The sequence below is a fragment of the Pseudophryne corroboree genome, chromosome 6 (assembly GCF_028390025.1).
Source record: "Pseudophryne corroboree isolate aPseCor3 chromosome 6, aPseCor3.hap2, whole genome shotgun sequence".
Lineage (NCBI taxonomy): Eukaryota > Metazoa > Chordata > Amphibia > Anura > Myobatrachidae > Pseudophryne > Pseudophryne corroboree.
The window spans coordinates 28,914,688-28,941,365 of record NC_086449.1 but is presented as its reverse complement, the minus strand read 5'-3'; the positions used below and the strand labels follow the sequence as shown (position 1 = coordinate 28,941,365).

The 26,678-nt window shown below is 49.2% G+C and overlaps 1 protein-coding gene across 3 annotated transcripts in view; it reads right to left on the bottom strand.

Moving 5' to 3' along the window:
• The window catches only part of LOC134935972 (protein mono-ADP-ribosyltransferase TIPARP-like), a 63,865-nt gene extending 39,830 nt beyond the window's left edge, over positions 1-24,035 (bottom strand). Inside the window, exons 1-3 of one of the 3 annotated variants that reach the window (XM_063930834.1) lie at positions 23,786-24,035; positions 5,302-5,741; positions 5,025-5,190 (exon numbers count right to left, since the gene is read on the bottom strand). In XM_063930834.1, coding sequence (XP_063786904.1) covers positions 5,025-5,190; positions 5,302-5,738 — 603 coding nt within the window. In that variant the 5' untranslated portion in view covers positions 5,739-5,741; positions 23,786-24,035. Of the gene's footprint in view, positions 1-5,024; positions 5,191-5,301; positions 5,742-18,343; positions 18,378-22,407; positions 22,502-23,785 lie in introns of those variants that run through there. The other 2 variants (XM_063930836.1, XM_063930835.1) reach the window with 2 other exon arrangements.
• Between the last annotated feature and the right edge of the window lie 2,643 nt (positions 24,036-26,678).

Here is a 26,678-nt window from a genome sequence, read left to right as displayed (position 1 = left end):
CCAAGTGCGGACTTCTTCTGCAATACTTGTATTTAGTTATTGCTTAAATAAGGGTTATGTTGTGGTTGCATCAGGGTTGATATGATGCTCTATTGTTGTTCATACTGTTAACTGGGTAAGTTTATCACAAGTTATACGGTGTGATTGGTGTGACTGGTATGAGTCTTGCAGAAAGAAAAATAACCAATCAAATTGGAAGGGGCGCTCAAGCTGTGGTTCCAATTGGTGTATGTTAAAGCAGCTGTCTGAATAGGCTAGTCAAACCTATAACATCATACAAAACAAAATACCAGAATAAGACAGCGCTAACTGAGATGGATTGTCAAAAATTACAATATTATTTATTCAAATTTCATTGATAAAGCAGCAGTCAGCTGGGAAACGCGTCAGGTGTGAGCCTGTGTCACCTACACTGAATATCCATTACTGCCTGGACCCCTTAGGATTTCGCTAAACATCGCTACTTGGACCCACATCCATCCACAAGGACCGAACAGAACATTACTACGCATTACTGGTGAGGACATTCCTGTGGTATTGCCACACTACTGGGACAGTTATTCCTCCAGCGTTGTCATTGCAAGTATTTCGGCCCGGGGGATTGTGCTACAACCCCAGGATAAGGGACATTCAAATGTGCGGATCCCATGGGGACATTGGATAAAGCAGCAAATGATTAACAGTACATGTATGGTGACTATGAGCTCATTAGTGCAGTGAAACCATAATTTTAATGTGTTTGGCATTTTATTGAAATTTTAATAAATAATATTGTAATTTTTGACAATCCATCTCAGTTAGCGCTGTCTTATTCTGGTATTTTGTTTGGTATGAGTCTTGCCCTGGATTCCAAAATCCTTTCCTTGTACTGTCAGCTCTTCCGGGCACAGTTTCTCTAACTGAGTTCTGGAGGAGGGACATAGAGGGAGGAGCCAGAGCACACCAGTATCCAAATTCTTTCTTAGAGTGCCCTGTCTCCTGCGGAGCCCGTCTATTCCCCATGGTCCTTACGGAGTCCCCAGCATCCACTACGGACTACGAGAAATAGATTTACCGGTAAGTAAAATCTTATTTTTTGCATCGCTATGTGAATAGGACGCACAAGCAGACTCTGCTGATTAAAATTATATGCAGCATGTCTATATTCTGTGTGCGTCTGTGGCTGTATCTGTATACGGAATGCTACGTTACAGTGTTTTCTAAGAAAACATTGTAATGTACCATTTCGTACGCAGATACAGCCGCAGACACACACTGTATTTTTATGGAAAAAGTTGCACGTAAAGATGCTCGTCGCTACCATGTCGGCCACAGCACGGCGTGATTAGAAGGGCTGTTTAACGTGCAGGGAGGCTAGGTGTAAGTGGACACGTGTGTACAAGTGACATAAATATATTGAAGTATACAGATGTGGATAAATCCACAGGGAACCAGCGCTCAAACCCTATTTGTAGTGGTGAATTATGCGGTTATAAAGTGAAACTAAAATCAATAATGAAAAAAGCAGGTAATATACTTAAGGTTGTTTATTCTAAGATGCTGAGATACTTTCTTTCCCAAAAGGTATAAATTCGGTTTAAAAGTCAATCAGTGATTGGAGCACGCTCCTGGTTTGAGCTTAAATTCTGAAGTGCAAGGTTCAATTGAAAGAACATATGCTGTAATCTTTGTGAAGTCGAAAAAAGAAAAAGAAAAATGCCACAAAAAAAATAAAAAATATATATATATATATAAAAAATAAAAAATAAATAAATAATGATAATATGTACTAAAGTCCAAACGGTTTACAAGTCTCTACAGACTGCGGCGTCCCGCTAATCTGTGCTCTGAAGTGAAGGATTCTCTTGTGAAGTGATGAACAGTTGACAGCGGTAGTGTATGCTTTGGTTAGAGTGGAGAATAAGGACCCTGGACTGGCGCTATTCCTCCTGCAGCACGTCCCACAGTAGAGCGCCCGAATCAGGCCCGCTCTGTGGGGCCGCTGACCTGGGGTGTGCGCCTGTCACAGAGGCGAAGTGGACCCGGCCGGAGCTCTCCGAGCGGCTGGCCGCGCCTCTCCTCCTCCTACAGGGACTTACCTTCTCCCTTCCCCTCCGCCTTCCACTCTACGCTGTCTCGGGCTTCTTCCGTCGCCTGGCAACCGGTTGCTTCCGGAACTCCGGATCACGTGACCGGATGGTTTGCGAAAAGGATTAGCAGTACTGTCCTTCTTTGTAGTGAACATTCGTCCTCAGTCCAATGTAGCTACCCATCTATACTACATTGGACGACAGCGGGGAAGCGGATCTGCACCTCACGAGGCCGGTGACCGTCCCTCCCCTAACTCCCACGGTGCAGGTATGCTGTTGCCCAAACAGCATACCGAAAATAATAAAGTTTTAAAAGAAACTGAAGAAATCTCTCTGGAGCTAGCAGAGATGTGTATCCTCTCCTGAGGACACTTTTTTCTAAACTGAGCTGTAGGAGGAGGCATAGAGGGGAGGAGCCAGCACACCCAGTGGAAGAAATGTAAAGTGCACTCGCTCCTTTGGACCCCGTCTATACCCCATCGTACTAATTCTGTCCCCAATATCCCTTATGGATGCTAGAGAAAATACAATATATGGAGATAAACTACCGCCCTATCTCTCAGCTCCCTTGTCTCTCTAAGCTACTTGAGAGACTTGCCTACACTCGACTCACACACTTTTTTAACTCGTACACTTTATTGGACCCACTTCAGTCAGGCTTCCGTTCCCAACATTCCACAGAGACGGCACTGACTAAAGTGGTTAATGATTTGGTCACTATGAAGTCTAAAGGCCATTACTCACTACTTATTCTTCTAGATCTATCTGCTGATTTTGACCCTGTTGACCACTCTCTTCTCATACAGACACTACAATCCCTAGGTCTTAAAGACACAGCCCTTTCTTGGTTCCTCTCGTACCTATCTAATCGCTCCTTCAGTGTTCGCTTCTCTGAATCTACCTCCTCTTCGCTACCTCTTTCAGTTGGAGTACCGCAAGGCTCAGTCTTGGGTCCTCTGCTTTTCTCTATCTATACCTCATCTCTTGGTAAACTAATCAGCTCTTTTGGTTTTCAGTATCATCTGTACGCAGATGATACTCAAATCTACCTATCCTCCCCTGACTTGTCCCTATCTGTACTGGACCGTGTCACTGAATGCCTTTCTGCCATCTCATCCTGGATGACATCTCGCCACCTCAAACTGAATATTTCAAAGACGGAGTTAATTATATTTCCACCGGCCAATAGTAGTTACCAACCTGATATCTCTATCACTGTTGAAAACTCGACTATCTACCCTACCCCACAAGCTCGCTGCCTAGGTGTCATCCTTGACTCTGATCTGTCCTTTGTTCCCCACATTCAATCTGTCTCAAGATCATGTTACATGCATCTAAAAAACATATCCAAAATACGACCATACCTTACACAAGACACTGCTAAAACTCTAATCCACGCTCTCATTATCTCCCGCATTGATTATTGCAATAGTCTCCTAACCGGTCTTCCCAAAACAAGACTCTCACCACTACAATCCATTCTGAATGCAGCGGCGAGGCTAATCTTCCTCGCTAGATGTTCATCGTCTGCAGATCCACTCTGTCAGTCCCTCCATTGGTTACCTGTATTCTACCGTATTCAATATAAAATACTTTTACTCACACACAAGGCCATTAACCAAACTACACCAACGTACATCACTTCGCTTATCACAAAATATCTCCCAACCTGACCTCTCCGCTCTTCACAAGACCTGCGTCTCTCATCCACACTCATTACTCGCTCCCACTCACGATTACAGGACTTTCATCGGGCTGCACTCACTCTGTGGAATGCCCTCCCACGCACAATAAGACTCTCCTCTAGTCTCCAAACCTTCAAGCGTTCCCTGAAAACTCACCTCTTCAGGCAAGCGTATCAAATTCCAGAACCGCCCACAGAACTTTCACAAACCTTCCTATCAAATTGCATCCACCCTGTACAGTCCACACATATCCTCACATGTCTTCTCATTCTATGCTATAGCACCTTTCCCTATGTATACATGCCTATTTCACTATAGATTGTAAGCTTGCGAGCAGGGCCTTCCTACCTCTATGACTGTTTGTTATCACCTATTTTGTTATTGTTATTTCAAATTGTAAAGCGCAACGGAATTTGCTGCGCTATATAAGAAACTGTTAATAAATAAAATAAATAAATATGCTAAGATTCGGATTTTCCCTGCTGTCTGTGACTCGGACTCAGGACCTACTTGCACTAGTGTGATCAAACTTGCACTTGACTGATCACAACACATTTACACTCTTGTACTAGATCAACAGTAATTCATGGTACGAAGAGCCTGATCCATGTTTGTAAGGAAAGCAAAAAAACAAGTAACCTTGGGCCTGATTCAGGTTGGATCGCTATATTGCTATAAGCAATCCAACCGCAAAAAGTACAATGAGGATGTGCCCGCATTTTCTGCAGTTGCCCTCAGAAAATGCGGACGCCTCTGCGGGGGCGTAATAGGAACGGCTGCGTGATGTCACATGCGGTCGCTGCACCGGCAGGAGGTTACCCCAATTTTGCAATTCAGCACAAACTGTGGTGCGAGCAGTCAGCATACTTAGCAGAATTTGCAATCCTTACTGAATCAGGTCCGTTGTGTCTGGAACAAATCATGTTACCATGCACGGGGAGCAAATACATTTAGATTATTTCAGTGCAGGGTAAATACTGTCTGCTTTTGAATGTAGCCCACAAATGTTAGACAGCTTTATTTTTACACTGCAATTTAGATTTCAGTTCAGACACATCCCACCCAAATCTAACTCTCTCTGCACATGTTCCATCTGCCCCACCTGCACTGCAGCATGGTTTGCCCCAGGTGCCTGCTGTTTTTGCTTTACTTACAATCATGAATTAGGCCTTAAGTTTGCAGTGGGGTTCTCCCAATCTGCAGGACACCCCATGATCCCATGTGTAGCTGGATATTCATTGGCGAGTGAAATTAACTCTCTCTGCCTTACCGGACCGTATTCCTGCCACACATCACCTTTGGCTTCATAGTAGTACTTGTAGATGGTATGGAACGCCACCGCAGAACACCTGGAGGTGGAGAGACGTCGAACACAATTGAACACTTGGCGGTTGTGTACTGTCATGCAGTCGAGGTCAATGTGAATCTTATAGCCTCTGGGTAGGAAGAGAAGGACCAGGTAAGTGTTACTTCTATGAAAAGACTGGAAGAAACCTATTGTTAGAGTAATAATAAGATAAGAAAATTATCATTTGTCCCAAACTTACTGGTATATTACAGTTACTTGTTCCTTAGCGGGGTCACAGTACAGCCTCTCCAGAACTTGTTGAGACTCGTCTTCCACGCTACACCATGTGTTTGTGCTTTTGTCCCTTAGCTGCCATACATATGGTAAAGCTGTGTGATGTTTCGGGCAAAGAAGAAACTGAGAACAACGCCCAACCAGGTAGCTCGAGCAGATGTCTATGTCATCGTTCTGGTGTATATGATACATGGGGTTCAAGTTAAATATAGTCACCAGTTGTCCTTCCCATGGAATTTCTGGTGTCTCCTGGACCACAAGAGCCTCACTGCACTCTACAGGTTTTGTCTCATTCCCAGATTCCAGGCCATGTAGGGCAATCTCTTCTCTTGTAGGTTCTAGGCCTGTAACCCCACTTGGAGTGAGGGATGACTTCTTACAGCACTTTCTGACTGGAAGCATGTCCTGCAGGACAGATAAACAGAAACGCAACATTCAAACGGTTCACTTCTGAAACACATGGCCTCAATAAAATCAGAAGTTGACCCTTATCCTTCTGCCTGCCTTACTTCCAAACATTCCTAATATCAATCTACTTCAATCAGATTATGAATGGTCTCATTCTTGTTTTGGTGAGACACATACTGCAATATCAGCAGGGGCAAACACAGGATTTGCAAGGTGGTTTTCTATATATTGTGGAAAAAGGGGCAGTGTGCTACAAATGAGCCAGGGGTATTTAGCAAGCAAGCATCGTGAAGTTAAGGCCCGTATTCACGGGCCGATGTGGGAGAGATGTGTGCTGAGCAAACCGCTCAGCACACATCTCTCCCACCGCTCAGCACAGCGCGATGTGTGCTAAGCGTGCGGGGGTAGACGTGGGGGGGCGCTCATTTCACCCAGTGGGTGAAATGAGCGACCTGCTAGATTGGCCTGCATAGCAGGCCAATCTAGCACCAGCGATAGCGATGCGTGGGGCTGCGCATCGCTATCGCTGTAGGGGGTACACACGGAGCGATCATGCTTAAAATCGAAGCAATCTAGTCAGATTGCTTAGATTATCGCTCCGTGAGTACCCCCCTTTAGGCATTTGAAAGATAAAATGTGTGTTTTACCTGATTGTTGAAAATACAGAGTCTCTTTGCAGCTTGGCAGCCTGTCTGGAAAAATCAGAACACCTACTGTATGAAAGCCTCTCTTTTAAATATAAGGAGGGAGTGTGGTTTGTCTATCAGTCTGGAAGAGGGAGAAGGAATCTGGGGTATTTAAGGCTGCTGCAGGCCATTTGTCAGTAAAACCAATGCCAGATAGTGGCCGGTGACTATTGACTCTGTTAGTTAGTGAGTGACATAGAGGAGAACATTCTACTCTGTGAAAAGTTAGTTTTGTGGTCATCCAAATGACATAAAACATTGGTGAAGGAATCTAGAATCAGAGTGCATGCTTCCACTATAAGGCTACTTTAACACAAATGGTGTCAGAAGTGGGATGTTAAGGGAAGCTAGTTTCTACTTCCCAACCCACATAGAAGCTAAATTGGAGGAAATCCTGAAAATGCTTGTGAGTGGGCAGCAGAAACTGATACAAAGGCAGCAGCAGTTCCAACAGAAACTGTTACAGAAGCAACAGCAATAACAGCCATTTCCTAAGGAGGGGCCCAAGTTTCAGAAATTGTCAGCTGATGACATAGAAGCCTATCTCGTCACCTTTGAGAGAATGGCGAATAGGGCAAAATGGCCACCAGAAGTCTGGGTGGAGAAGCTAGCACCATTCTTAACCTGGAGGCAACAGTGTACTCAACCTTAAAGACTGAGATTGTGACTCATGTCAGGGTTACTGGGCAAGGCCAGTCTCAGCACCTCTATGAGTGGTGTTAATCCAAAGAGACTCCAGTTTGACTTCAGTTGGCCTCTATAATCAAAATACGGAATTGGTTAAAGCCGGTGGGGAACTCACCCCAATGGTTGACCACTGCATTCAGACTTTGGATCAGGCTCTTCAAAAGTGGATTTTGCAGGCAGACCCCCCAAAACCCCAAAGAACTTGCTACGCTGTGGGATAGGTTTGGGGTATTGCAACAAATGGCCAAGCCTCCTGGCTTTGCACCAAAACCTATGCCCAGACAAAAACCGGTGCTGGACAGGAACCACCCAGGCCTGATGGGGAAAACCCCTGTGGAAATAGAGATGAAACTGAGACTGGCTAAGGTAACATTTTTTGAATGTGGGGTACCCGGACATGTCCGGGTGGAGTGCCCAATACAGCAAGAGTCTATGGACTACTCTTTAGTATAGGAGACGGGGCCAGTATACCCATGGTCCTGGATCATGAGAGAACCCCAAAAGGGCAACGGGTTATTTTGGATAATTGTGGATACCAGTAGTGAACTCACTTTGATTTTGGGTTCTCTGATCCCAGTGAAGCCAGCACCTCGGTTACCAAAAGTGAGGGTCCTGTGTATTCATGGGGCATCTGAGGAATGCGAGAGATCCCTCCTGCCAATCACCCTCAAAGGCCAGACAGTATGGGCCATGATGGTGATAGCTCCTATGCTGCCATACCCCCTCATCTTGGGACAAGATTTTCCATTATTCCAGGAAGTGGTCTTAAAGCAAGTCCAACCGGACATACCGGCAATTGATTCACCAGCCTGGTCTTCAGTTTCAAAGGATATGCCAAAGAGAGAACAGGATCTACACTTCAGGACAACAAAGTTGCCACTGCAGAAAGATGTTCCAGTGACTGCAGGCAAGGTGACACAGAATTCGCCCCAGTTAAAGGACACGGGTCTACCACTCCCGGTCCTCCTGGAGCCCAATGTGGACATGGACTAGTCACCGATGCCGAGATTATTTCCATTACTTTGCATGGGACCAAGTTAATGATTCTACCATAGAACAAGCCTTCAAGGCAGTGAAGGAGGTAACTGGGGTGCACCCGGGTAGCCCCACCCTCAGGGGGAGGGCCCTACTTTCTGATTAAGAATCAATTCCTGTATAGAGTGAGCACTGTGCAGGAGAAAGTAGTGGAACAGCTAGTGGTACCCCAAGTACATGTCCTGCTGATTCTAAAAGCAGCACATACCCATGTTTGGAGGGGAAAAGGGGGGGGGGGGGGCACCTGGGTGAGGAGAAAACCCAGGAAAGAGTCCTGCTTAGTATTGCATGGCTGTGAAAAGTATTTGTCAGGCTTGTTCCATTTGCCAGCAAACCTTCCATACACCCACATACTGAGTCCCTCTTGTTCCACTACCGTTGATATAGGTGCCCTTTGAATGTATCAGTGTGGATTTGGTGGGGCCATTATAGAAGTCGGATCGAGGGCACCAGTATGTATTGGTAGTACTAGACTACACAACATGCTATCCAGAGGAAATACCTTTGCAAAAATGACAGTAAGTACTTAACACATTGGCAGGGACCCTATGAGGTGGTAGAGATGATTGGCCCTGTGAATTATAAGGTCTGACAGGCCGGGAGGAGGAAGGAAGAGCAAGTATATTGTGTACATTTATTGGAACCATGGCGTGATGGGAATTGAGTACAGTAGTGAAAAAAATAAGATTTTAAACCTACCAGTAAAATCTTTTTCTCCTAGTCCGTAGAGGATGCTGGGGACTTCGTAAGGACCATGGGGGTATAGACGGGCTCCGCAGGAGATATGGGCACTCTAAAGAACTTTTAGTATGGGTGTGCACTGGCTCCTCCCTCTATGCCCCTCCTCCAGACCTCAGTTAGAGAAACTGTGCCCAGAAGAGATGGACAATATGAAGAAAGGATTTTGTAAATCTAAGGGCAAGATTCATACCAGCCCACACCAATCATACCATATAACTTAGAATATACGCAACCAGTTAACAGTATGAACAAAAAACAGTATCAGTCAAAGACCGATTCCAACTGTAACATAACCCTTATGTAAGCAACAACTATATACAAGTCTTGCAGATTTAGTCCGCACTGGGACGGGCGCCCAGCATCCTCTACGGACTAGGAGAAAAAGATTTACCGGTAGGTTTAAAATCTTATTTTCTCTTACGTCCTAGAGGATGCTGGGGACTCCGTAAGGACCATGGGGTATATACCAAAGCTCCAAACCGGGCGGAAGAGTGCAGATGACTCTACAGCACCGACTGAGCAAACGCAAGGTCCTCATCAGCCAGGGTATCAAACCTGTAGAATTTTGCAAAAGTGTTTGAACCCGACCAAGTAACTGCTCGGCAAAGCTGTAATGCCGAGACGCCTCGGGCAGCAGCCCAAGAAGAGCCCACCTTCCTAGTGGAATGGGCCTCTATTAGAAGCAGGAGCACCAACCTTGTTGGCTACATACCGGACAAACAGTGCCTCTGTTTTCCTAATCCGAGCCGTTCTGGCTACCTATATTTTTAAAAGTCTGACTACATCCAGGGACTTGGAATCCTCCAAGTCACCCATAGCCACAGGCACCACAATAGGATGGTTCATGTCAAAAGACGAAACCACCTTAGGTAGAAATTGCGGACGAGTTCTCAATTCCGCTCTATCCACATGGAAAATCAGATAGGGGCTCTTGTGAGACAAAGCCGCCAATTCGGACACCCGCCATTGCAGATGCCAAGGCCAATAACATGACCACTTTCCAAGTGAGAAATTCAATTCAGCTGTTTGAAGAGGCTCAAACCAGTGAGATTGAAGGAACTGTAACACCACGTTAAGGTCCCATGGTGCCACTAGGGGCACAAAAAGAGGATGGATGTGTAGCACTCCCTTTACAAAAGTTTGGACTTCTGGGAGAGAAGCCAATTTCTTCTGGAAGAATATAAGCAGGGCCGAAATCTTTATCTTAATGGAGCCTAACTTTAGGTCCATATCCCTTCCTGTCTGTAGAAAGTGGAGAAAACGGCCCAAGTGGAAACCTTCCATAGGAGCATTCTTGGCTTCACACCAAGATACATACTTTCTCCAGATACAGTGATAATGTTTCGCCGTCTCTTCCTTCCTAGCCTTTATCAGAGTAGGGATGACTACTTCCGGAATACCCTTCCCCGCTAGGATTCTGTGTTCAACCGCCATGCCGTCAAACGCAACCACGGTAAGTCTTGGAACAAGCAGGGCCCCTGCTGCAACCGTTCCTCTCTGGGAGGAAGAGGCCACGGATCTTCTGTGGGCATCCCCTGAAGAACTGAATACCAGGCCCTTCGAGGCCAATCTGGAACAATGAGTATTGTCAGTACTCTTTTCCGTCTTATGATTCTCAATATTTTTGATATGAGATGAAGAGGAGGAAACACATAGACCGACTGAAACACCCATGGTGTCACCAGGGCGTCCACCGCTACTGCCTGAGGGTCCCTTGACCTGGCGCAATACCTCCAAAGCTTCTTGTTAAGGCGTGATGCCATCATGTCTATTTGAGGAAGCTCCCAACGACTTGTTATCTCTGCAAAGACTTCTTGATGAAGTCCCCACTCTCCCGGATGGAGATCGTGTCTGCTGAGGAAGACTGCTTCCCAGTTGTCCACTCCCGGAATGAATATCGCTGACGTGATTTTCTGCCCACCGCAGAATCCTGTTGGCTATCACCATTGCCACTCTGCTCTTCGTACCGCCTTGGCGGTTTACATGAGCCACGGCTGTGACGTTGTCTGATTGAATCAGAACCGGTAGGTCGCGAAGAAGATTCTCCGCTTGTCGTAGGCCGTTGTAAGCGGCCCTTAATTCCAGTATGCAGATGAGTAGGCAAGACTCCTGGCTTGACCACAGTCCCTGAAAATTCCTTCCTTGTGTGACTGTTCCCCATCCTCGGAGGCTCGTGTCCGTGGTCACCAGGACCCTGTACTGAATGCGGAACCTGCGACCTTCTAGAAAATGAGCACTCAGAGACCCCCTGGCCCTGGGGGACAGGGTTATCCTCTAATGTATTTGAAGGTGAGACCTGGACCACTTGTCCCGAAGGTCCCACTGAAAAGTCCTCGCCTGAAACCTGCCGAAGGGGATGGCCTCGTAGGTCGCCCCCACTTTCTCCAGTACTCGAGTGCATTGATGGACACTCTTTTTGGTTTTAACAGGTCTCTGACCATGTTCTGGAGTTCCTGGGCTTTTCCCATTGGGAGAAAAACCCTCTTCTGTTCTGTGTCCAGAATCATGCCTAAGAAAGACAGCCGAGTTGTTGGAACCAACTGTGACTTTGGTAGAATTAGAATCCAGCCATGTTGCTGCGGCACTCTCAGAGAGAGCGACACGCTTTTCTGTAACTGTTCCTTGATCTCGCTTTTATCAGGAGATCGTCCAAGTACGGGATAATTGTGACCCCTTGCCTGCGCAGGAGTACCATCATTTCCGCCATTACCTTGGTAAAAACCCTTGGGGCTGTGGAAAGCCCAAATGGCAACGTCTGAAATTGGGCAATAACAGTCCTGTACAGCGAATCTCAGGTGTTTCTGATGAGGATAAATGGGGACATGAAGGTATACATCCTTTATGTGTAGTGACACCATAAACCCCCCCCCCCCCCCCCCTTCCAGGCTGTATATCACTGCCCTGAGCAATTCAATTTTGAACTTGAACCTTTTTAAGTACAGGTTCAGGGATTTTAAGTTGAGAATGGGTCTGACCGAGCCATCCGGTTTCGGGAGCCCAAATAGGGTTGAATAGTACCCTTTTCCCTGTTGCATTAAGGGAACCTTGATAATCACTTGCTGTAGACAGCTTTAGAATTGCAGCCCACACTATCTCCCTCTCTGGGGGAGACGTTGGTAAAGCCGATTTGAAGAATCGTCAGGGAGGCACGTCTTTGAATTCCAGCTTGTAACCTTGGGACACAATTCCTATCGCCCAACGATCCACATCCGACTGAACCCAGACGTGACTGAAGAGTCGAATACGTGCCCCCACCGGAGTGGAATCCCTCAGTGGAGCCCCAGCGTCACGCGGTGGATTTAGTAGAAGCCGGGGAGGACTTCTGTTCCTGGGAACTGGCCGTAGCAGGCATTCTTTTTCCCTCTACCCTTACCTCTGGCGAGGAAGGAAGAGCTCCGATCTCTTCTGGACTTATGCGACCGAAAGGATTGCATCTGATACTGCTGCGTTTTCTTTTGCTGTGGGGGAACATAAGGCAAAAAAGGTAGATTTACCCGCGGTAGCTGTTAAAACCAGGTCCGCGAGACCTACCCCAATTAAAAGCTCACCCTTGTAAGGCAAAATTTCTATATGCCACTTTGAGTCGGCATCGCCCGTCCGTTGGCGGGTCCACAGCATAGATAAGACTGCATTGGTCAATAAAATGGTATCCCTATCTAGGGTATCAATATCAGCTGACAAGGTATCTGTCCAAGCTGCTACCGTGCTATAAATCCAAGCCGATGCTATTGCCGGGCTGAGCAAAGCTCCCATATGTGTATAAATTGTTTTCAAGGTAGTTTCCTGCTTGCGATCCGTAGGATCCTTTAGTGTTGCCGTGTCCGGGGACGGTAGGGCCACCTTTTTGGACAAGCGCGTTAAGGCCTTGTGGACCGTGGGTGATAATTCCCACCGTAACCTGTCCTTTGAGGGGAAAGGACACGCCATAATAATTCTTTTGGAAATCTGCAGAATTTTGTCTGGAGTTTCCCAAGCTTTTTCAAATAATGCGTTCCGCTCATAAGATGGGGGAAACGTTACCTCAGGTTTCTTTTCCTTAAACATGTGTACCCTCGTGTCAGGGACAGTGGGGTCATCAGTGATATGCAAAACATCTTTTATTGCAATAATCATATAATGAATACTTTTGGCCACCCTTGGGTGTAACTTTGCAATAGCATAGTCGACACTGGCATCAGAATCTGTGTCGGTACCAGTGTCTACTATTTGGGACAGGGGAAGTTTTTGAGACCCTGAAGGGCCCTGTGACCCAGTCAAATCCTTGGACTCTGCTTTGTCCAGTGTCCTATGTAATAAATTTACATTTGCATTTAAAACATTCCACACGTCCAACCAATCAGGTGTCGGCGTTGCCGACGGAGACACCACAATCATCTGCTCCACCTCCACCTTAAATGAGCCTTCCGCTTCAGACATTCCGACACACACGTACCGACACAACCCCACACACACAGGGATATTTATATGGAGACAGATCCTCAATAAGGCCCTTTGGAGAGACAGAGAGAGAGAGAGAGAGAGTATGCCAGCACACACCCAGCGCCAACTGACACCGGAAATAGAATTCCCAAATAAAAACCGTGCTTTTATATAAATATATGTATAATATACACTACTGCTGCTAATAAGTGACCCCCCCCCCTCTGTTTTGCCCTGTGTCTTCAGCAGGGGAGAGTTCGGGGGAGCCAGCTCCATGCAGTGTACTGTGGAGAAAATGGCGCTGGTTAGTGCTGAGGGATCAAGCTCCGCCCCCTCACCGGCAGGCTTCGGTCCCGCTCATTTTTACAATACTGGCGGGGGTTATGATATATATTGCCTCTGTAGCCTATACATGTATGTTTGCCAGCCCTAGAGGTTTTTTGATGCCCAGGGCGCTCCCCGCTGCGCCCTGCACCCATCAGTGCCTTGTGTGTTGTGTGTGGGAGCAATGGCGCGCAGCGGCTTACCTCAGTGAAGATCTGAAGTCTTCTGCCGCCTTGAAGTCTTCTTTTCTTCTTATACTCACCCGGCTTCTATCTTCCGGCTCTGCGAGGAGGACGGCGGCGCGGCTCTGGGACGAACGGCGAGGCTGAGACCTGCGTTCCGACTCACTCTGGAGCTAATGGTGTCCAGTACCCTAAGAAGCAGAGCCTATCACTTCAGTAGGTCTGCTTCTCTATCCTCAGTCCCACGATGCAGGGAGTCTGTTGCCAGCAGGGCTCCCTGAAAATAAAAAACCTAACAAAATTATTTTTCAGGGAAACTCAGGAGAGCTCCCGTGTAATGCACCCAGTCTCCTCTGGGCACAGGAACTAACTGGGGTCTGGAGGAGGGGCATAGAGGGAGGAGCCAGTGCACACCCATACTAAAAGTTCTTTAGAGTTCCCATATCTCCTGCGGAGCCCGTCTACACCCCGTGGTCCTTACGGAGTCCCCAGCATCCTCTAGGACGTAAGAGAAAGTTCTTGATTACCATAGAGCCTACCTTGTCCAAGAGCAAAAGGGGCAGGTAAAGGAGATGGTAAAACGAAGCAAGGATTTGTTCTGATCCGTACCAGGATGCACAGCCTTGATTGAACATGGGGCAGTGGCAAAACAAAATCCCTACCAGATCTCTGAGGCTAGGCATAGTGCAGTTAGAAAAGGGGTGGAAAGCATGGCCCAACGGGTGGGTAATTGAGGAGTCTACCAGCGAGTGGTGTAGCCAATAGTGCTGGTTACAAAGCCCAATGGCAGCTTACGGTTTTGCCATGGGCAACTACTCCACTGGCTCACTTCTCCACTCTTATCACTGCTTCAAGAATAGAGCCCTGAACCGTACAGCCCACCAAGAAACTCTGCAATCTGGCTGGACCATTATGTGATAGATAGCACATAGTTACCTACTTTTCAAGGCTCCTCTCCGTGAGAAGGCCGGAGAGGAGACACGGCACGCCACTTTAGGGGGCGGGGCCGAACTGTTGCGTCATTGGGTCCTACCCTGATACGGTGAAACACCCGTGATTTGCAGGTCCACGGTGAGGGGGTGGAGCAACACAGAAAACACCCCGTGATTCGCAGGCCGTCACAAGGGGCGGAGCTAAATGACGTAATACTAGTCATTTAGCCCCGCTTTCTTCCACCTCCCTGCGGACCGCGACTGCAGGTGGTAATTCTTATACCATCCTGCCCGCATCACTAGGAAGCAGGCAGAATGCGGAAGAGCCGACTACTCTGCCGGGTCTGCAGGGGACTACCCCAGAAATCAGTAGTCTCACGCAGCTTCCGAGAGGGCAGGCAAATATGAGATAGCACCTATCCTTCTCTGTGAGGTACTGAGCAGGGAGGTGTAAGCTGCACTGCATGGCCCTATAATTCTGTGAGGTACTGGGTGGGGAGGTCCAAGCTGCACTGCACAGCCCTATAACTCTGTGAGGTACAGGATGGGGAGGTGCACGCTGCACTGCACAGCCCTATAACTCTGTGAGGTACTGGGTAGGGAGGTGCACGCTGCACTGCACGGCCCTATATCTCTGTGAGGTACTGAGTGGAGAGATGCATGCTGCACTGCACGGCCCTATATCTCTGTGAGGTACTGGGTGGGGAGGTCCAAGCTGCACTGCACGGCCCTATAACTCTGTGAGGTACTGGGTAGGGAGGTGCACGCTGCACTGCACGGCCCTATATCTCTGTGAGGTACTGAGTGGAGAGATCCATGCTGCACTGCATGGCCCTATATCTCTGTGAGGTACTGAGTGGAGAGATGCATGCTGCACTGCACGGCCCTATATCTCTGTGAGGTACTGAGTGGAGAGATGCATGCTGCACTGCACGGCCCTATATCTCTGTGAGGTACTGAGTGGAGAGATGCATGCTGCACTGCACGGCCCTATAACTCTGTGAGGTACTGGGTAGGGAGGTGCACGCTGCACTGCACGGCCCTATATCTCTGTGAGGTACTGAGTGGAGAGATCCATGCTGCACTGCACGGCCCTATATCTCTGTGAGGTACTGAGTGGAGAGATGCATGCTGCACTGCACGGCCCCATATCTCTGTGAGGTACTGAGTGGAGAGATGCATGCTGCACTGCACGCCCCTATATCTCTGTGAGGTACTGAGACAGGAGGTGCACGCTGCACTGCCCTACAAGTCTGTGAGGAACTGGGCGAGGAGGTACACGCTGCACTGCACGTCCCTATAACTCTTAGAGGTACTGGGTAGGGAGGTGCACGCTACACTGCACGGCCCTACAACTCTGTGAGGTACTGGATGGGCAGGTGCACGCTGCACTGCTCAGCTCTATAACTCTGTGAGGTACTGGGCAAGAAGGTGCACACTGCACTGCTCAGCCCTATAACTCTGTGAGGTACTAAGCAGGATGGTGCACGCTGCACTATACAGCCCTATAAGTCTATAAGGTACTGGGAGTGGAGGTGCACACTGCACTGCATGGCCCTATAACTTTTTGAGGTACTGGGAAGAGAGGTGCACGCTACACTGCACTGCAGGCCCTATAACTGTCAGGTACTAAGCAAGGAGCTGCAAGCGGCACTGCATGGCCCTGTATTTCTTTGACGTACTTGGCAGGGAGGTGTACACTGCACTGCATTGCCCTATAACTCTGTGAGGTACTGGGCAGGGAGGTGCATGCTGCACTGCACAACCTTATAACTCTTTGAGGTACTGAGCATGGAGGTGAATGATGCACTGCACGGCCCTATAACGCTGTGAGGTACTGAGCATGGAGGTGAATGATGCACTGCACGGCCCTATAACGCTGTGAGGTCCTGAGCATGGAGGTGAATGATGCACTGCACGGCCCTATAACGCTGTGAGGTCCTAGGCAGGTAGGTGTACACTGCACTGCATGACCCTATATTTCTTTGATGTACTTGGCAGAGAGGTGCCGCTGCACTGCGCGGTCCTATAACTCTTAAAGTATCTTGGTGGGGAGCTGCACGCTGTACTTCGCTGCCCTATAACTCTGTGAGGTACAGGATGTGGATAGCAGAGTGCAGAGAGACCTGGGGATGATAGAGTGCAGAGAGACCTGGGGATGAGAGTGCAGAGACCTGGGGATGACAGAGTGCAGAGACCTGGGGATGACAGAGTGCAGAGAGACCTGGGGATGACAGAGTGCAGAGAGACCTGGGGATGAGAGAGTGCAGAGACCTGGGGATGAGAGAGTGCAGAGACCTGGGGATGAGAGAGTGCAGAGAGACCTGGGGATGAGAGAGTGCAGAGAGACCTGGGGATGAGAGAGTGCAGAGAGACCTGGGGATGACAGAGTGCAGAGACCTGGGGATGACAGAGTGCAGAGAGACCTGGGGATGAGAGAGTGCAGAGACCTGGGGATGAGAGTGCAGAGAGACCTGGGGATGAGAGAGTGCAGAGAGACCTGGGGATGAGAGAGTGCAGAGACCTGGGGATGAGAGAGTGCAGAGAGACCTGGGGATGAGAGAGTGCAGAGAGACCTGGGGATGAGAGAGTGCAGAGAGACCTGGGGATGAGAGAGTGTAGAGAGACCTGGGGATGAGAGAGTGCAGAGAGACCTGGGGATGAGAGAGTGCAGAGAGACCTGGGGATGAGAGAGTGCAGAGAGACCTGGGGATGAGAGAGTGCAGAGAGACCTGGGGATGAGAGAGTGCAGAGACCTGGGGATGAGAGAGTGCAGAGAGACCTGGGGATGATAGAGTGCAGAGACCTGGGGATGATAGAGTGCAGAGACCTGGGGATGATAGAGTGTAGAGAGACCTGGGGATGATAGAGCGCAGAGAGACCTGGGGATGAGAGTGCAGAGACCTGGGGATGATAGAGTGCAGAGACCTGGGGATGATAGAGTGCAGAGAGACCTGGGGATGATAGAGCGCAGAGAGACCTGGGGATGATAGAGTGCAGAGACCTGGGGATGAGAGTGCAGAGACCTGGAGATGACAGAGTGCAGAGACCTGGGGATGAGAGCGCAGAGAGACCTGGGGATGAGAGTGCAGAGACCTGGCGATGAGAGTGCAGAGAGACCTGGGGATGAGAGTGCAGAGACCTGGGGATGAGAGTGCAGAGACCTGGGGATGACAGAGTGCAGAGTCCTGGGGATGAGAGTGCAGAGACCTGGGGATGACAGAGTGCAGAGAGACCTGGGGATGACAGAGTGCAGAGACCTTGGGATGAGAGTGCAGAGACCTGGGGATGAGAGTGCAGAGACCTGGGGATGAGAGTGCAGAGACCTGGGGATGACAGAGTGCAGAGACCTGGGGATGAGAGTGCAGAGAGACCTGGGGATGAGAGTGCAGAGACCTGGGGATGACAGAGTGCAGAGACCTGGGGATGAGAGTGCAGAGAGACCTGGGGATGATAGAGAGCAGAGAGACCTGGGGATGAGAGTGCAGAGAGACCTGACAGGAAGTTATGTATTAGCCAGGCTGGGCAGAGCAGGGAAACCAGTCCCCTGAGTCACTTCTGCTATCAGTGCACTGACCACATTCCCATATTACCTCTTTCCTCCTGGGCCAGCAGCAGTGTCTGTGAGCAGTGAGTGACAGGCCTCTCAGCCAGTCAGCAGACAGACCCACCTCCAGCTCCACCACAGCCAATGAGCACTTAGCTCAGGCTCCTGAGTCCCTCCCTGTCTCTCATCCCCACAGTGCTCAGAGGAGTGAAACTGCTGTAGGAGGATTCTAGGGATGGTCATCGGTGGGTAAACCATCGATGGTCAAAATCGATAGTACCATTGGTGGCTAGCTGCATTAATGTAAAACTATCTGCAAGGGAACCATCGATGGTTTCACTGATGGTCATCCCTGCTCTACTATTCACTGGCCTGTGGGCTAATCAGAGCCTGGGGCTTTGTGGGTGCGTCGTAGACGTGGAGTGGAGCTAGCCACCATGTCCTGGCCCTTTGTAGTGAAGAAAAAAAATCGGTTGATTCTGTACCATCGATGGCGGGAAACCATCAATTCTCAACCATCGATGGCAAAAGTATTCACCATCGGGTATAGATGGTTATGAATCACTGATGGTCAACACTAAATGGGGCGTGGCCTGTGCAAAGGTGGGCGCGGTTATGTAACGTCCGCAAGCCAGGTCTCCTTTTTACTATCACTGTGGGGGCATCTCCTGTGCTCTGTGAGCTTCTGGCCACGCCCCAGTCCCTCGCACAGCGCAGCATCTAGTCACCGAGTAGCGAGGGACAAGCCTTGCCACCGCCATGTTTCTGACCGCAGGAAATGCAGATGACATCATCAGCCCCCCCCCGCGCACTGCTGCGACTGACACCTGTCAATCATGATGCTATCACATCACGATAGCACGTTCACTGCGTCCGCATGCGCATGTGCAGATGTCCAAAAATCACCTGATTGCACTCTATGGCCACCATTTATCAAGCCTTGGAGAGTGATAAATTGCACGGTGATAAAGTACCAACCAATCGGCTCTTAACTGCCATGTCACAGGCTGTGTTTGAATAATGACAGCTCAGAGCTGATTGGCTGGTACTTTATCACCGTGCAATTATTATCACTCTCCAAGGATTGATAAATCTGGGCCTTAACCCTTTATGAATTGTTCTGAGGAATTTCCCAGCGGTAGAATAGCTGTGACGATCACTTTGGCCTCTCCCATGTACACATTAGCGCTTCCTAATGGGGGAATTTCTGACAGGTTTAAAAATCTGCATTTTCCGCCGTTCTTAGGTCAAATTTCAATTCGCCCTATTCAATGTAAGTGACGTTTTTTCGACTCGTCGGAAATTCCGACACTGTCGAAAAACAGGTGGATCGGCGGATTTGCAGCCCAGCCGATCCGCCTGTTTTGGCGAATTTGTAGGCGTTTTCGACAGTTGTTTGCCCTGTTTTTCGCCTATGCCAATTTGACTTTAAAAAAAGTCGAATTGGCATGTCAAAAACGGGACAAAAGTAGTCAAAAACGCCCGCAAATCGAATAAGGACTGTCGGATCCTCTCCGTCGGAGAGGATCTGACAGGGATTGAATATACCCCTATGTGATATAATAATAGTATAGTTCTGAGGTTCCCAAATGCTGTCCTCAAGGTACCCTAGCAGTCCAGGTTTTAAGGATATCCATAATGGTATAATTAGACTGAGTGAGGTACTATTTAATTCGTCATTACTTTAGCATGGATATCTTTGGAAAATTGACCTGTTAGGGAAGCAGCGGTATAGTATCATAGACACGAGACATCCAAAGTAATGTATATGTATCTTACCCTCTTACAGTGCGCAGAATCCTTTGTTTTATATCTATCTACCCTCAAGGGGCTGGGAAACCCTTTTTTCTCTTTCGGTTGCCCATACCTATATTGTTTAATCCATGAAATAGACTACTCTCCCTGAGAGTACGTAAGATAGCCCCGCCCGCTCACGGTAGTGGGCAGTGCTACAATGGTGGGGAAGCCCTCTGGGCAAGGTTGCCTACCCTGCCGCATTCAGCGGGAGGCTCCTGATTTTTTATTTGATTGGTTCAGCTCCTCGCACAGGCCCCGCCCCCTTCTACGATCCCCCTTTTTCCCTCAGAGACAGAAAAACATTTTCTTCCTGGTACAGTAGCAGCAGGCATTTAGAAGCAGAGGCTCCGCCACTCTCCCAGGCCCCGCCCCCTCCGCGGCCCGCGATTTACTCCCCTCCAGGCCTCCATTTGCAATTATGAGGATCCAGCACTAAGGATGGCCATCAGTGGATTATCATTGATGGTTACCATCGATGGTACCAACGATTGACAACCTCGATGGTGGGAAACCATCTGTAAGGGAACCATTAATGGTTTTGATCATCGATGGTTACCCTTACTTTAATATTGAGTTAGTCGCGGGCCAATCAAGGCTTGGGGGCATGGCCTTGCGGGTGTCAGGGGGCAGATATCACGATTTTTGACCGATGGTCATTATCGCGGTATCTGCGACCACGCTAAAACACATGGGATCTGGGATAAGTCCCCCATCACATGTGTTATTGCGGCTCTAGCTGCCGCTTATTATGGATTTTGCTTCATGTGCACGTGGCATCTGAAGCATAATCAGCTATAATTGCCCGCACCAGGGGGAGGCGCACGCCGCACCGGGGCTAATAGGATAGTCCCCGACAATACAATAACCTGCGGTCATTGACCACAAGTAATTGGATACGCCCCCTATGTGTCAGGTCTGAAATCTACCCAGCTCTCTGTGTTCTTGAAGTCTGACATTCCTGATACAGGATGGGGCACAGTAACTCACACAGCACATACCAGTGGCGTGTAGTGAGGTCACTGGCTAAGTCCTGCCGATGATCCCTACCGCCGTTGAACCAATGCCCACTACTGCCCCTGAGCCGATGTCTACTACTTACAAAATCACCCACCATCGACTGCCCCGGGCTCCGCCACTAATTCGCATATCAGTCCGATGCCGCTACCGCCAGTGCCTGTAGCCACCTGCTCATCAAACTTGTGATAAGCAGGTGGCTAATATATTGTACATTTTTATCAAATAAAAAAAAACCTAGTCTTTGGGACTGGAAGGAGAACGTGAATGCAATTTTGTTGTACAGGGCTTCCATTAACTGAATAGCGCTATGGATGCAGCACTATTATGTTAATGGAAGTCCTGTATAAGGGTGACAGCAGTGGGTGACAGGGAGAGGGTGACGCCAGGTAGAGGGTGACAGCAGTGGGTGACAGGGAGAGGGTGACGCCAGGTAGAGGGTGACAGCAGTGGGTGATGCCAGGGAAAGCGTAACAGCAGTAGGTGAGAGTGTGACAGAGAGATGGAAAGAATGATGGGGACAGGCAGTGAGTGACACTTATATTGCTATTTACTTACCTGGTCCAGGGCCTAGAACTGCAGCGTGGCTCCTCCATTGATGTTAACTCCAGGGATCGCCGGTGGAAATTGCAGCCAGGAATATCGGGTCGGAGGTAGAGTATGAAAAGGGGGGATGAGCGGGGATCGTGGCCTCTCCTCCCCTCTCTGGCCGTACTGCCCTAGGTGACAGCTGCAGCTCATGATTTTAGTTACTGGCTGCAGAGTCTGGCAGAGTAGGCCAGAGACGGGCAGTGAAAGTGAGGTGGAGGTGGGCGCAAGGTACTGGACTGGGCAGAGCCAGCACCAGCTATTTTGATGCCCTAGGCAATATTCTGGCTGGTGCGCCCCCTCCCCCTGGAGATCGTGGGTGACTGGCGATGCAGGGGAGACAGGGAGATAGTGGGTGACTGGCAACGCAGGGATGACAGGGAGATAGTGGGTGACATGATCAGGGAGACATTGGGTGACAGGGAGATAGCAGGTGACATGTTTAGGGTGACGGAGATAGTGGGTGATGGAGGTACTGGGTGACAGGGTACAGCCAGCTCCTCAAACAACACCACCCCCCCCCCCCCCCATCGCAGGGGATGCCCCAGCAAACCCTTCCCCCCTCCCCATCACAGGGGGTGTCCCAGCAGCACAGACAGCCTCCCACCCCCACAAGTCACGGGGATGTCTCAAACTACAGAGGCAGCCCCCCGCTGTCACAAGGGGATGAAAGTCAGAAACATAGGCACAGCCAGCCCCCTCCCCGCTCACCGGTCCAGACTCAGCAGGTCCGGATCCCCGCACACCAACCACCGCCACACGTCGCGCGGGGAGAGAGTCCAGTCTGCCACCAGTTCACAGCCGGCCGCGGGAAGCTCTCACCTCCGAGCAGGGCTCAAGGAGGCGGAGCTCTTCGACCTCCATGCATGCTGCTGCTGCTGTGTAACTGGCAGCGCAGCGGCAGCAATAACTGTATATTACACTGCATGGGGCGGAATGGGCTGGCGGTCGGAGTGCGGGTGGTCAGACAGGGGCGGCCACGTGCCATATAGTATTGTATATAGTGTAGGAATTAAAAAAACAAAGATGACAGAAGGACACCTGCCTTGGTGTAACCCCCCCACCAAGCCGTCACTGACCAATCCCATCTTCCTCAGTGTCAGGGGCGTGCTTTCATATGGGCTGAAAGCACGCCCCTGACAAAGAGGCACTTGTTCTAGTGCCGCTTTCTGTGATTTTTTTGAATGGGCTTTTACTGCCCGATGTTTAGCCCCGCCCCCCGCTTCCACTCTTTTACAATTGACATCGGGAGGCACAGAGAACGGTGCCTCCAAAACACTATTTTAACGTATTTTTTTTTACAAAGGTACAAATAATTAAAACAATATAAAGGCCAAAGCATAATATGTGTCATAAGTATCTTCTTTGTATTATTTGAATCATTAATGACAGGGGAGGCACTGCCTCCCCTGACTGCACGTACCTGGCACATACTGTACCAGAAAGTGTTTATTTGATGTAGCCAGGGCCGGCACTCTCCCCAGTCTGCTGCTATCCCAGGCTTCCCTACCCTCCAGCAATAAGCGGGAGGCTCACAGTTTTTAATATAGCCTCCTGCTGCCCTGCAAATCTTACTTGTCTTCCCGGTATTTCACTGCTTCCCCCCCCCGTGAGAATCTGGACTGGGCATGCGTGAGTCCTGAAATGCCGGAGGCAGGACCCAGTAGCGGATCTTGCCACGGACAGACAGAATTTTTGCCCGGAGCGCCGCTGTCCCAAGGGTGCCACCACCGTGGCACGATCCGCTATAGGTCCTCTCTGCGAAGAGAAACTAGATGCTACCTCTAGTTTCTCTGACGTCCTAGTGGATGCTGGGGACTCCGTCAGGACCATGGGGATATAGCGGCTCCGCAGGAGACAGGGCACAATAATAAAAGCTTTAGGATCAGGTGGTGTGCACTGGCTCCTCCCCCTATGACCCTCCTCCAAGCCTCAGTTAGATTTTTGTGCCCGACGAGAAGGGTGCAATCTAGGTGGCTCTCCTGAGCTGCTTAGAATAAAAGTTTAAGTTAGGTTTTTTTCTTTCAGTGAGACCTGCTGGCAACAGGCTCACTGCTACGAGGGACTTAGGGGAGAGAAGAAAACTCACCTGCGTGCAGGATGGATTTGCTTCTTAGGCTACTGGACACCATTAGCTCCAGAGGGAGTCGGAACACAGGTCTCACCCTGGGGTTCGTCCCGGAGCCGTGCCGCCGACCCCCCTTGCAGATGCCGAAGTTGAAGATGTCCAGAGGTCCAGAAACAGGCGGCAGAAGACTTTCAGTCTTCATAAGGTAGCGCACAGCACTGCAGCTGTGCGCCATTGTTGTCAGCACACTTCACCAACAGTCACCAACTGTCACTGAGGGTGCAGGGCGCTGGGGGGGGCGCCCTGGGCAGCAATGTATAATACCTTTTTATGGCTAAAATACATCACATATAGCCCTTGAGGCTATATGGATGTATTTAACCCCTGCCAGATCTCACAAACTCCGGGAGAAGAGCCCGCCGAAAAGGGGGCGGGGCCTATTCTCCTCAGCACACGGCGCCATTTTCCTGCTCAGCTCTGCTGTGAGGAAGGCTCCCAGGCTCTCCCCTGCACTGCACTACAGAAACAGGGTTAAAACAGAGAGGGGGGGCACTTATTTGGCGATATGATTACATATATAAAAATGCTATAAGGGAAAACACTTGTATAAGGGGTTGTCCCTGTATAATTATAGCGTTTTTGGTGTGTGCTGGCAAACTCTCCCTCTGTCTCCCCAAAGGGCTAGTGGGGTCCTGTCCTCTGTCAGAGCATTCCCTGTGTGTGTGCTGTGTGTCGGTACGTGTGTGTCGACATGTAGGAGGACGATGTTGGTGAGGAGGCGGAGCAAATTGCCTGTATTGGTGATGTCACTCTCTAGGGAGTCGACACTGGAATGGATGGCTTATTTAGGAATTACGTGATAATGTCAACACGCTGTAAGGTCGGTTGACGACATGAGACGGCCGGCAAACAAATTAGTACCTGTCCAGGCGTCTCAGACACCGTCAGGGGCTTGTAAAAACGCCCATTTACCTCAGTCGGTCGACACAGACACAGACACGGACACTGACTCCAGTGTCGACGGTGAAGAAACAAACGTATTTTCCTTTAGGGCCACACGTTTCATGTTAAGGGCAATGAAGGAGGTGTTACATATTTCTGATACTACAAGTACCACAAATAAGGGTATTATGTAGGGTGTGAATAAACTACTTGTAGTTTTTCCTGAATCAGATAAATTAAATAAAGTGTGTGATGATACGTGGGTTTCCTCCGATAGAAAATTATTGGCGGTATACCCTTTCCCGCCAGAAGTTAGGGCGAGTTGGGAAACACACCTTAGGGTGAATAAGGCGCTCACACGCTTATAAAAACAAAGATACGGCAGCCCTCAAGGAGCCAGCTGATAGGAAGCTGAAAAATATCCTAAAAGTATATACACATATACTGGTGTTATACTACGACCAGCAATCGCCTCAGCCTGGATGTGCAGCGCTGAGGGGGCTTGGTCGGATTTCCTGACTGAAAATATTGATACCCTTGACAGGGACAAGATTTTATTGACTATAGAGCATTTTAAGGATGCATTTCTATATATGCGAGATGCGCAGAGGGATATTTGCATTCTGGCATCAAGAGTAAATGTGATGTCCATATCTGCCAGACGACAGTGGACAGGTGATGCAGATTTCAGACGGCACATGGAAGTATTGCCGTATAAAGGGGCGGTCCATCGGACCTGGTGGCCATGGCAACAGCTGAAAAATCCACCTTTTGTTACCCCAAGTCACATCTCAGCAGAAAAGGACACAGTCTTTTCAGTCTCAGTCCTTTCGTCCCCATAAGGGCAGGCGGGCAAAAGGGCCAGTCATATCTGCCCAGGGGTAGAGGAAAGGGAAGAAGACTGCAGCAAGCAGCCCATTCCCAGGAACAGAAGCCCTCCACAGCTTCTGCCAAGTCCGCAGCATGACGCTGGGGCCGTACAAGCGGACTCAGGTGCGGTAGGGGGTCATCTCAAGAGTTTCAGCACGCAGTGGGCTCACTCACAAGTGGACTCCTGGATCCTACACGTAGTATCCCAGGTGTACATTGGAAATTCGAGACGTCTCCCCCTCACAAGTTCCTGAAGTCTGCTTTACCAACGTCTCCCTCCGACAGGGAGGCAGTATTGGGAACAATTCACAGGCTGTATTCCCAGCAGGTGATAATCAAAGTACCCCTTCTACAACAAGGGAAGGGGTATTATTCCACACTATATTGTGGTACTGAAGCCAGACGGCTAGGTGAGATCTGAAATATTTGAACACTTACATACAAGCGTTCAAATCAAGATGGAGTCACTCAGAGCAGTGATAGCGAACCAGGAAGAAGGGGACGATATGGTGTCACTGGATATCAGGGACGCTTACCTACATGTCCAAATTTGCCCTTCTCACCAAGGGTACCTCAGGTTCGTGGTACAGAACTGTCACTATCAGTTCAGACGCTGCCGTTTGGATTGTCCACGGCACCCCGGGTCTTTACCAAGGTAATGGCCGAAATGATGATTCTTCTTAAAAGAAAATGGACGCTTTCCTGATAAGGGCAAGGTCCAGAGAACAGTTGGAGGTCGGAGTAGCACTATCTTAAGTAGTTCTACGACAGCACGAGTGGATTCTAAATATTCCAAAATCGCAGTTTTTTCCGACGACACGTCTACTGTTCCTAGGGATGATTCTGGACACAGTCCAGAAAAGGATGTTTTCTCCCGGAGAAGAAAGCCAGGGAGTTATCCGAGCTAGTCAGGAACCTCCTAAAACCAGGAAAAGTATCAGTGCATCATTGCACAAGGATCCTGTGAAAAATGGTGGTTTCTTACAAAGCGATCCCATTCGGTAGATTTCACGCAAGAACCTTTACGTGGGATCTGCTGGAAAAATGGTCCGGATCGCATCTTCAGATGCATCAGCGGATAACCCTGTCTCCAAGGACAAGG